The 12,988-nt window shown below is 38.4% G+C and overlaps 1 protein-coding gene across 1 annotated transcript in view; it reads right to left on the reverse strand.

The window, feature by feature from the left end:
• Positions 1-1,066: 1,066 nt before the first annotated feature.
• RGS22 (regulator of G protein signaling 22) overlaps positions 1,067-12,988 on the reverse strand; it is a 138,392-nt gene continuing 126,470 nt past the window's right edge. Inside the window, exons 23-27 of the mRNA XM_037730113.1 lie at positions 5,347-5,442; positions 2,902-2,995; positions 2,708-2,788; positions 2,393-2,442; positions 1,067-1,214 (exon numbers count right to left, since the gene is read on the reverse strand). Of these exons, the coding sequence (XP_037586041.1) occupies positions 2,438-2,442; positions 2,708-2,788; positions 2,902-2,995; positions 5,347-5,442 (276 nt within the window). The 3' untranslated portion in view covers positions 1,067-1,214; positions 2,393-2,437. The remainder of the gene's footprint in view (positions 1,215-2,392; positions 2,443-2,707; positions 2,789-2,901; positions 2,996-5,346; positions 5,443-12,988) is intronic.

Consider the following 12,988-nt stretch of genomic DNA (forward strand, 5'->3'; position numbering starts at 1 on the left):
CCAAATATTGAAGAGATTTGCAAAAAGGTATAGCACATACAATTATGTATAGCATACAATACTTGATAACAACAATAAACAACTATGTTACTGGCTTATGTATTTACTATACTTTCAATCATTATTTTAGAGTGTACTCCTACTTATAGAAATATCTTAAACTTACCTGTCAAACAACCCCAGGCAAGTCCTTCAGGAGGTATTCCAGAAAAAGATATTGTTATAGAAGATGACAGCTCCATGAATATTGCTGCCCCTGAAGACTTTTTGGTAGGACAAGTTGTGAAGGTGGACAGTGGTATATATATATATGAAAGCTTACAGAATAAGGATATAAAGAAAATATTTCTGTACAACTTATGACGTGTTTGTATTTTAAGATAAGGGTTATTACAAAAGAGTCAAAACGTTTTTTTAAAAATTAAAAGTTCTTAAAGTAAAAAAGTCACAGTTAGGCCGGGTGTAGTGGCTCATGCCTATAATCCCAGCAACTCGAAAGGCTGAGGTGGGGGGATTGCTTGAGGACAGGAGTTCAAAACTCTGTCTCTACTAAAATACAAAAATTAGCCAGGCATAATGGTAATTATGGGACTACAGCTGTAGTCCCATCTACTTGGGAGGCTGAGGCAGGAGAGTCACTTGAACTCAGGGGGCAGAGGTTGCAGTGAGCCAAGATCGTCCTAATGTACTCCAGCCTCGGTGACAGAGTGAGACTCCAGCTCAAATAATAATAATAATGATAATGATATATAGTTCCTTTAGAGTTGGAAATAGGGTAGGGAAGGCTCTTCCTTTTATGTTTTGGATCAATTTACCACTCAGAATATTTGTCCCCTAATTGCCTACTGAATATATCTGTTAACCAAATACAGTAAATGCTCAAGGAATATTTGTTGAAAGATCACTTGAGGAACATAGCATTATACTTCCTTAAGGATTGCGATAGGCAAAACATTTTGGTTCTTCAAACCTAAATAGTAGTTGTTTTATCCTAAATAAGTTAAACATTCTTCAAAGTCTTGTATGTCATGTGTATAGAATAGTTATAATTTTAAAACTGTGGGAATAAGACAAATCAAATTTTCTTTATTTGTTTCCCACCTGGATAATCCAGAATCAAACTTTATTTAGATGTTAGGCTTGTTCTGTTACAGATCATCAAAAAACAAATCACTGGAACTTCTCATGTCAGCAAACTCTGGTTGAAAGAATTCCTGCAAAGAAAAAATAAATGAATGAAAATATGAACATCTATAGAAAATATAAATGCAAGACAACAACAAAAAACTTACATAGAGTTACCAATATGGTTTAGCTATGTCCTCACCCAAATCTCATCTTGAATTGCAGTTCCCATAATTTCCACGTGATGGGAGGGACCCAGTGGGTGGTAACTGAATCATGGGGGTGGTTACTCTCATGCGGTTCTCATGATAGTGAGTGAATTCTCATGAGATCTGATGGTTTTACAAAGGACTTTTCCCCCTTTTGCTTGGCACTTCTCTCTCCTGCTGCCTCTTGAAGAAGGACATGTTTGCTTCCCCTTCTGCCATGATTGTAAGTTCCCTGAAGCTTCCCCAGCCATGTGAAACTGTGAGTCAATTAAATGTCCTTTCTTTATAAATTACCCAGTCTTGGGTATTTCTTCATATCAGCATGAGATGAACTAATACACTTGTCATAAGGATCAAAAAGTGAGCAGATGTGTCTGCAAATGTTAGGGGGACTATGAGGTTGGCCTGAGGGGTGGAGAAACAGACAAAAGAGTATAGAGGCTAGGTAGACTGAAAGAGAAAAAAATGAGTAGGCTAAGAACCTCCCAAGAACCAGAAAACTATGGATGTTAAGAAACCAAAAAGATAATCTGCAAGGCAAAAGATAAAAGAAACAGGACTTTTAACTGGGTTCTTCAAGTATTAGGTCAATGAGTTACACATATACTGCATTATACTACTAGACTATTTTGTAAGGCATTTTGAACTCTAACCGTGTCCAGTCAAAACTGTATAATCACATCAGTGTCTGCATGGGAGAAGGATGCTGGCTCAATTTTTAGTTCTTTTTCTAAAAAAATTTTAAGCTCCTTCTAATATTCTCAACTTAGAAAATCTTGGGAAACGAGCTACAGCCCACTCTTCCATACATGTTCTTTGCAGAAGAGAACAGACAAGGAGTAGATAAAAGCAATACATGATCACTCTCCAGAGGCCTTACTTCTTAGGAAACTGTGCCATTCAAAAGGGAGGCAAGGCTCTCCTCCCCATTGATTTATTAGTGGGGCATGTTATATGTGTGGTATTCTGTGTATGTGTGCGTGCATGCATGCATGTACATGAATGAGTGTGTTAAGAGGACATATGTGGGACCAGCCAACTCTCAGACTATGACATACCTTGAACCTATCAGCAGCAGGATGTAAACACTGACATGAATGCTGTCACTCTGGAAAAGAGGTGAAGTTTTATGTACATATGTTAGTCTTTCCTCCTCAGCAGAGGTGAGGAACACACACACACACACACACACACAGACACACACACATACACACACACAGAGACACAGAAATTCTCCTAAGTTGGGGGCCAGAACAGGGTGGAGCGGTCAGTCTGTACCCCTTACTCCCTGTACATTCTGAATGGCCAGGTAAGAGGCAGAACTCCAACAATAGGAAAGAAAGAACTGAAGATAGACTACACTGGGAACTCACTCTGGCTGCTGTGGGCAGACATAGTCTTTTTCAAAGACATAGTTGAAGCACTAGGCTTAAAATTTGTGAGAGGTTGCAAGCCTGCATAAAAATAAAAGAGATAAGAAAAACAGTAAATATTGTCAAAGTCTTCTAAAATTAGTCTATGATAGAAGATAAAAAAATTAACCTTGTAAGCAAAAAGCAAAATTTACCTGCAAATAACTTTTTTTCTAGTTCTTCTTGGATCTTAAGAAGAATTCTCTCCTGTTCTAAGGCTTCTATATACTTTGAGTAGCACCAGGTTGGCTAAAAAAAGCAATTTTCAAAGTTAATTTTGAATTGTTTGGCTTAAGAAATAAACTGAAGGTAAGATGTCTTCTATAAGCCTCTTCATTTAAATTTTATTAAAATATAACACACATAAAGGAAAGTGAGTATCATAACTTTATAATGTTATGAATTCTCACCAACTGAACGTATGTACCCATGTCACCTTTTAACTGTGTACCACAAATTATCAACCTACCTAAGTCTGTTTTCATATAAGTTTTATGATAAAGTAAGTGTATTTTCTTCTATAGCCTTGACAAAATTTTAAAATTCCCTGGTTCAAAGGGAGGAGGTGGGTTGGGGACGTAAGGGTAGTGATACACTATTTCTCAGTGAATCAATGTCAACAAAAGTTTTACAGATATCTTGACATCTATTCAATCATCTTTATATAGTCAGTTTGATTGGAAATTTAGTGCTTAGGAAATATCTTTATATATTCCATTTAACTGTAAATTTAGTGTTGAAGAAAGATCCAAGTTTTAGGGGGAGGGGAATTTTGCACTTGGATTCATCGTAATTCTTCAATGTGCAAAATCTATCCAAGACAAATGCATATACAGTTAGCCCTTCACACCCATACATTATACATCTGCACATTAAACCCAACTGCAGATTAAAAATATTTTTAAAAATCAACAAAAAATAATATAAATAAAAATATACAGTATAACAACTATTTACATAGCATTTACTTATGTTATAGTATAATACTTAGATAATATAAGTAATCTAGAGATGATTCGAAGCATATGGGAGGGTGTGGATAGGTTATATGCAAATACCATGCCATTTTATATCAGAGACTTGAGTATCTTCAGATTTTGGTGTCTGCAAGTAGTCTTGGAACCAACCCACAGTGGATTGGAATATCTACAAAGGAACATCTACTAAGGAACATCTACATTTACAAAATGTCAGTGTATTATTACTTTACAAATTGCTAAAGTAATTCAACATGTATCCTTTAAATAGAAATCATAATAAGCTACATTTATATTTATCAAATATCTTTGGTTTTTTAGTTTCCTATAAAAATCTTGAATATGACAAGACTTCATCATCATCACCACCATCATCATCATCCCTTTCTCTCTTTCTCTTTTTAACACATAAGGTAAGAGGCTCAAAGGAAATTATGTGATTACTTCCAGGCTTCAAGGTAATACTGACTTGTGATAAAACAAAAATTAGAAGCCTGTTAGCTCACGCCTGTAATCCCAGCACTTTGGGAGGCTTAGGTGGGATGATTACATGAGCCCAGGAGTTTGAGACCAGCCTAGGCAACATGGTGAAACCTCATCTCTACAAAAAGTACAAAAAATTAACCAGGCATGGTGGTGTGCACCTGTAGTCCCAGCTACTTGGGAGGCTGAGGTAGGAGGATTGCTTGAGCCTAGGAAGTTGAGGCTGCAAGAGCCCTTGCACCCTTTAACTTACAAAGAGTTCTTGTACCACTGCACTCCAGCCTGGGTGACAGGGCAAGACCCTGTCTCAAAAAAAGAAAAGAAGCCTGGTATCTCTAACTGGACATTTCCCCCTTTTACTCTGTGTTTCTCAAATTTAGTGCTAGTCATTTGCTAATGAATGTATTTTTGAATGGTATTATTTATTAGGTATCATATGCTTTTAGGTATCTCTTTCAGTATACAGTTACACAAAACTGGATATTTCTCATCTCTCAATAATAGCTTCATAGTTGGGCAGTTATCTTAGCTGGGTAACTGAACTTATTTGACTTTCCTAAATGCCAAAAAGATTGTTTCTTGAGTTAGTATTATCCTAAGATACAAATGCTTTCAATACAAGCCATCGAAAATAGACATAAACATATGAAATTTCAGGGAAGTGACAGTAATGTACTAGTTGTAAATGTAAACACAGAAACCATAATGTATTGGTTGGTGCTAATGTATGGCTAATTTTTTGACTATTTCAAAGAATTTAAAATTTGAGACTAAGCATTTGACATTCTTCTGTCATCTTTTAACCCAAGAATATAACATCCTATATATATTCTATCTTGTTCTATTATACAGTATCTGTCTTATTTTCTTTTCCAATAAGATGATCATTTCAATGTCTGCAATTTAAGTCTTCATGTATCTCAAGAAGTTATTTTTCTTGATTATACTATCTGGGATTGGCTGAAATTTTAATGCTCTCTGAAGGCTCAAAGAAAAGCCCTTCCATCTCTCCTACTATTATAATTCTAGGCTTATTTTCAAACAAACACATTTCTAGTACTGTACAATGACTGAGTTACTGCATTCCACTATCCAGTGCTCTAGAGGAGAAATGAGGTCTGCACCATCTTGCCTGCTTACCTGTCGGCCATATGCTTGGAGGCCTAGGAAGGAATCACTGAGTAAAGCAGTTTTGATATCAGGCACTGAAGCATCTGCATATGGTTTGATTCCATCCTGTAATTATATTAAATTAAATTATTCCCCAAAAAAGATAATGCTATGTTAACATAAACTTATGGTTAAGGAGTTGTAACATCATATGACATAATATTTCATAGTGAGTGCTGCACTTGAGGTTTGAAGTCAATATCACTAATGTGACAGAGTTTCCTGTTTTTATTTTTAATTTTATTTCATAATATAAAAATACTTTAAAATAAATGAGAGAAATGATTAAGTTGAATGTAAATATCATTCCCAAATTCTGGAATCCAAGAAAAACCACTATTAACATTTTCATGAACATCCATCCATATTTCTCACTAGGGAAAATGCATAGATTCATAATTTTAATATTTTTTATTATACAAATTTTATACAAATAGAATCTATATTTGTTCTTTTTAAATTTGCATTTTTCATGTAGAATATCTTGTGAAAATGTAAATAAATATAGAACTGGAATGTACACTGGGCCTCTGTATTATTTCCCAGTGTTTATCTGCTGTGGAACAGTGTCTGCCACATAGTATGCGCTCAAATATTTGTTGAATGATGAAATTCATAAATTACATCACCATTTTCAGTGGATGAATGATCTTATGGACTAAAAGGTTTGCTGAATGATAAAATGAATAAATTTTATCATCATTTTTCAACAGGTAATATTCTAGAGAAAGCATAGTACCACAGATAATTAACAACACTCATTAGAAATTCAGGTCATTTTCTTCATCAGAAACAGAAAGTCAAAAACCACATGTTCTCATTTATAAGTGGGAGCTAAATGATGGGTACACACAGATATACAGAGTGAAATAATAGACACTGGTGACTCCAAAAAGTTGGGAGCGTGAGAGGCAGGTGAAGGATGAAATACAACCTGTTGGGTACAATGTACACTATTTGAGTGATGAGTATACGTCAAAGCCCAGTCTTCACTACATACAACACACCCATGTAATACATCTGCACTTGTACTCCTAAATCTATACAAATAAATAATTAATAAAATTTATTTAATAAAAGAAAAAAGCTTACTCAAACTTAAGAGGAAAGCGACAAACAGGAAAACACATATGAAGTAATTATAACATAAGAGAACCATGTATAATTGTATTTCATTAATATAAACCTTTAAGAAAAACAAGCCAACAGATGAGTAAAGAAGAGACACCACAGATACTTCCCCAAAGAGGAAATACTACAGCTTAACAAACATGAACAATTTTTTTAATATCCCTACTAATCAAAGTCATGAAAATAAGAACAACATTTCATGCCTTTCAAATTAGTCTTTAAAAATGATAATACAAGAGTTTCAACATATAAATTTTGATGAACACAAACATGTAGTCCATACCAACTACTTTTCATTTCTACAACTTTATTATCTGAAACAGAAACTCTGTACCCATTAAATAGTAACTTCTCCCTGCCTCCTATCCCCAGACCCTGGCAACCTCTATTCTATTTTCTGTTTCTATGAATTTGACAATTTTAGGTACCTCATCTGGCAAGAGGGCTGAAGAGGAACAGCTCTGGTCTGCAGCTCCCAGCGAGACCAACACAGAAGGTGGGTGATTCTGCATTTCCTACTAAGGTACCTGATTCATTTCACTGGAACTGGTTAGACAGTGGGTACAGCCCATGGAGGGTGAACAGAAGCAGGGTGGGGCATTGCCTCACCTGGAAGTGCAGGGGTTGGGGAACTCCCTCCCCTAGTCAAGAGAAGCTGAGAGGGACTGTGCTGTGAGGAATGGTGCACTCCGGCCCAGATACTATGGTTTTCCCACAGTCTTCACAACCTGTAGACCAGGAAATTCCTTTGGGTGCCTACGCCACCAGGGCCCTGGGTTTCAAGCACAAAACTAGGTGGTTGTTTGGACAGACACTGAGCTAACTGCAGGAGTTTTTTTTTTTTTTTTTTGTACCCCAGTGGCACCTGGAACACCAGCAAGACAGAAGCATTCATTCCCCGGGAAATGGGGCCGAAGCCAGGGGGCCAAGTGGTCTTGCTCAGCAGGTCTCACCCCCATGGAGACCAGCAAGGTAAGATCCATCTTGCTGCCAGCCCAGCAGTCTGAAGTCAACACGGGACTCTTGAGCTTGGTGTGGGGAGGGGTGTCCACCATTACTGAGGCTTGAGTAGGCGGTTCTCCCCTCATAGTGTTGAGGAAGCCTCTGGGAAGTTTGGACTGTGGGGAACTTACCACAGTGTGACAAAGCAGCTGTGGCCAGACTGTGTCTCTAGATTCCTACTCACTGGGCAGGGCATCTCTGAAAGAAAGGCAGCAGCCCCAGTCAAGGGCTTATAGATAAAACTCCCAACTACCTGGGACAGAACACCTGTGGCTATGAGTGCAGCTTTATCAGACTTAAATGTTCCTGCCTGCTGGCTATGATGAGAGCAATGGATCTCCCAGCACAACATTTGAGCTCTGCAAAGGGACAGATTGCCTTCTCAAGTGGGTTCCTGACCCCCGTGCCTCCTGACTGGGAGACACCTGCCAGCAGGGGTTGACAGACACCTCATACAGGAGAGGTCCAGCTGGCATCAGGCTGGTGCCCCTCTGGGACAAAGCTTCCAGAGGAAGGAGCAGGCAGCAATCTTTGCTGTTCTGCAGCCTCCACTGATGATACCCAGGCAAAAACGTCCGGAGTGGACCTCCAGCAAATTCCAGCAGACCTGCAGAAGAGGGACCTGAGTGTTAGAAGGAAAACTAACAAACAGAAAGCAACAGCATCAACATCAACAAAAAGGGCACCCACAGAAAAACTCCACTGAAAAGCCATCAGCATCAGAGATTAAAGGTAGATAAATCCAAGAAGATGAGAAAAGAATGATGCAAAAATGCTGAAAATTCCAAAAACCAGAATGCCTCTTCTCCTCCAAAGGATCGCAACTCCTCTCCAGCAAGGGCAAAAAACTGGATGGAGAATGAGTTTGACAAACTGACAGAAGTAGTCTTCAGAAGGTGGGTAATAACAAACTCCTCTGAGCTAAAGGAGCATGTTCCAATGCAAGGAAGCTAAGAACCTTGATAAAAGATTACAGGAACTGCTAAGTAGACTAACGAGTTTAGAGAATAACATAAATGACCCGATGGAGCTAAAAACACAGCACAAGAATTTTGTGATGCATACACAAATATCTATAGCCAAACTGATCAAGGAGAAGAAAGGAAATCAGAGATTGAAGATCAACAATGAAAAAGCATGAAGACAAGATTGGAGAAAAATGAATGAAAACAAACAAACAAAGCTCCAAGAAGTATGGGACTGCATGAAAAAACCAAACCTATGATTGACTGGTATACCTGAAAGTAACAGGGAGAATGGAACCAAGTTGGAAAACACACTTCAAGATATTATCCAGGAGAACTTCTCCAACCTAGCAAAACAGACCAACATTCAAATTCATGAAACACAGAGACAGCCACTAAGATACTCCTTGAGAAGAACAACCCCAAGACACATAATTGTCAGATTCTCCAAGGTTGAAATGAAGGAAAAAAAGTTAAGGACGGCCAGAGAGAAAGTTGGGTTACCCACAAAGGGAAGCCCATCAGACTAACAGTGAATCTCTCTGCAAAAACCCTACAAGCCAGAAGAGACTGGGGGCCAATATTCAACATTCCTAAAGAAAAGAATTTTCAGCCTAAAATTTCATATCCAGCCAAACTAAGCTTCCTAAGTGAAGGAGAAATAAAATCTTTTACAAACAAAGCAAATGCTGAGGGATTTTGTCACCACCAGGCTTGCCTTACAAGAGCTCCTGAAGGAAGCACTAAATATGGAAAGGAAAAACCAGTACAAGCCACTGTAAAAACATACCAAAGTATAGAGACCAACAACACTATGAAAAAAACTGCATCAACTCATGTGCATAATAATCAGCTAGCATCATGATGACAGGATCAAATTCACACATAATAATATTAACCTTAAATGTAAATGGGCTACGTGCCCCAATTAAAAGACACAAACTGGCAAACTGGATAAAGAGTCAAGACCCATTGGTGTCCTGTATTCAGGAGACCCATCTCATGTGTAAAGACACACATAGGCTCAAAATAAAGGGATGGAAGATTATTTACCAAGCAAGTGGAAAGCCAAAAAAAAAAAAAAAAAAAAAAGCAGGGGTTGCAATCCTAGTCTCTGATAAAACAGACTTTAAACCAACAAAGACAAAAAAAGACAAAGTAGGGAATTACATAATGTAAAGGGATCAATGCAACAAGAAGAGTTAATTATCCTAAATATCCTAAATATATATACACCCAATACACAGATTCATAAAGCAAGTTCTTAGAGACCTACAAAGAGACTCAGACTCCCACACAATAATAGTGGGAGACTTTAACACCCCACTGTCAATATTAGACAGATCAATGAGACAGAAAGTTAACAATGAGACAGAAAATTAACAAGGATACTCAGTACTTGAACACAGCTATGGACCAAGTGGATCTAATAAACATCTGTAGAACTCTCCAGCCCAAATCAACAGAATTTACATTTTTCTCAGCATTACATAACATGTATTCTAAAATCGATAATATAATTGAAAGTAAAACACTCCTCAGCAAATGCAAAAGACAGAAATCACAACAGTCTCTCAGAGCACACTGTGATCAAATAAGAAATCAGGATTAAGAAACTCAGTGAAAACCATATAACTACATGGAACCTGAATATTCTGCTCCTGAGTGACTACTGGATACATAACAAAATTAAAGCAAAAATAATTAAGTCTTTGAAACCAATGCAAACAAAGACACACATACCAGAATCTCTGGGACCCAGCTAAAGCAGGGTTAAGAGGGAAATTTATCACATTAAATTCTCACATCAGAAAATGGGAAAGATCTAAAATTGACACCCTAGTATCACAATTAAAAGAACTAGAGAAGAAAAAACAAACGAATTCAAAAGCTAGCAGAAGACAAGAAATAACTAAGATCAGAGCAGAACTGAAGGAGATACAGACAGGAAAAACCCTTCAAAAAAGCAATGAGTCCAGATGCTGGTTTTTTGGAACGATTAAAAAAGTAGATAGACCACTACCCAGACTAATAAAGAAAAAAAGAGAGAAGAATCAAATAGACATAATAAAAAATGATAAAGGGATATCACCATTGATCCCACAGAAATACAAACTACCATCAGAGAATACTATGAACACCTCTATGCAAATAAACTAGAAAATCAAAAGAAATGGATAAACTCATGGACACATACACCCTCCCAAGACTAAACCAGAAAGAAGTCAAATCCCTGAATAGACCAATAATGAGTTCTGAAATTGAGGCAGTAATCAATCACCTACCGACCAAAAAAAGCCCAGGACCAGATGGATTCACAGCTGAATTTTACCAGAGGTACAAAGAGGAGGTGGTACCATTCCTTCCGAAACTATTCCAAACAACAGAAAAAGAGGGACTCCTCCCTAACTCATTTTATGAGGCCAGCGTGATCTTGATACCAAAACCTGGCAGAGACACAACACAAAAAGAACATTTCAAGCCAATATCCCTGATGAACATGGATGCAAAAATCCGCAATAAAATACTGGCAAACCAATTCAGCATTACATCAAAAAGCTTATCCACCGTGATCAAGTTGGTTTCATCCCTGGGATGCAAGACTGGTTCAACATATGCAAATCAATAAATGTAATCCATCACATAAACAGACCCAATAACAAAAACCACTTGATTATCACAATAGATGCAGAAAAGGCCTTTGATAAAATTCAACACATCTGCATGCTAAAAACACTCAAAAAATTAGGTATTCATGAAACATATCTCAATATAATAAGAGCAATTTATGACAAATCCATAGCCAACATCATACTGAATGGGCAAAAGCTGGAAGCATTCCTTTTGAAAACCGGCACAAGAAAACGATGCCCTCTCTCACTACTCCTATTCAACACAGTATTGGAAGTTCTGGCCAGGGTGATCAGGCAAGAAAAAGAGATAAAGCGTATTCAAATAGGAAGAGAGGAAGTCAAATTGTCTCTGTTTGCAGATGACATGATTGTATAATTAGAAAACCCCATCGTCTCAGCCCAAAAACTCCTTAAGCTGTTAAGCAACTTCAGCAGTCTCAAGATACAAAAATCTATGTGTAAAAATCAAAAGCATTCCTATACACCAATAATAGCCAAATCATGAGTAAACTCCCATTCATGATTACTACAAAGAAAATAAAATACCTAGGAATACAACTTACAAGGGATATGAAGGGCCACTTCAAAGAGAACTACCAACCACTGCTCAAGAAAATAAGAGAGGAAAGAAACAAATGAAAAAAATTCCATGCTCATGGATAGGAAGAATCAATACTGTGTGAGAGGAAGAATCTATATCATGGAATAGGATTAATCAATATCATGAAAATGGTCATACTGCCCAAAGTAATTTACAGATTCAATGCAATTCCCATCAAGCTACTATTGATGTTCTTTGCAGAACTAGAGAAAACTACTTTAAATTTCGTATGGAACCAAAAAAGAGCCTGCATAGCCAAGACAATCCTAAGCAAAAAGAACAAAGCTGAAGGCATCATGCTACCTGACTTCAAACTATACTACAAGGCTACAGTAACCAAAACAGCATGGTACTGGTACAAAAACAGACATATAGACCAATGGAACAGAACAGAGGCCTCAGAAATAAAACGACACATCTACAACCATGTGATTTTCAACAAATTTGACAAAAACAAGCAATGGGGAAAGGATTCTATATTTAATAAATGGTGCTGGGGAAACTGGCTAGCCATACGCAGAAAACTGAAACTGGACCCCTTCCTTACACCTAATACAAAAATTAACTCAAGGTTTTCAATCCAAGATGGCTGTTTAGGAACAGCTCAGGATTGCAGCTCCCAGTGAAAGCACAGAGGGTGAGTGGACGCCGCATTTTTATTGCCCACAGACTAGGAAATTCCCAGGCAGAGGAGCTCCACGGTCACCAGTGTGGCTGTTTTGGCCAGCGTGGCTGTGCCTGCTGGCGCCGCTGCTTTGCCCCACGTGGCTGCTTTGTCAGCGCCCCAGAGCAGCGGTTCTCTGGTTCTCCGTACAAAATACACCGGTCCGGTGCCCTTTTGGCTGGCGATTGGAGCCACGGAAAGTCGCCCATTCGTCTGTTTAAAAAGGGGACTGAGCAGAGAACCAGGACAGTAGACTCCAGGGCAAAAAAAAAAAAAGCGCCACAAACCTCAGTGCTGCTGTTTAAGCCAGCGCAGGGGAAAACAAACAGACCCCGGCGCCTCTTCAACAGGTGACTGGAACACCAACTTAAAAAAGGAGCTGAGGCAGGGAGCCAGGCAATCAGGCTCGGCTGGTCCCACCCCCACAAAAGAACAGCAACCAGAAACTCTGGATTGAGAGTTTCACAGCAAGCACAGCTGAACCCAGGACGGTCCAGCTCTGTGGGGGAGGGGCATCCACCATTACTGAGGCAGCCCGCCATTGCCAAGGCAACCCGCCATTGCTGAGGCAGCCAGCTGTTGCCAATGCAACCCGCCACAGCAGAGAGACTCCGCC

This window comes from Cebus imitator, unplaced genomic scaffold, assembly GCF_001604975.1.
Source record: "Cebus imitator isolate Cc_AM_T3 unplaced genomic scaffold, Cebus_imitator-1.0 Scaffold331, whole genome shotgun sequence".
NCBI lineage: Eukaryota > Metazoa > Chordata > Mammalia > Primates > Cebidae > Cebus > Cebus imitator.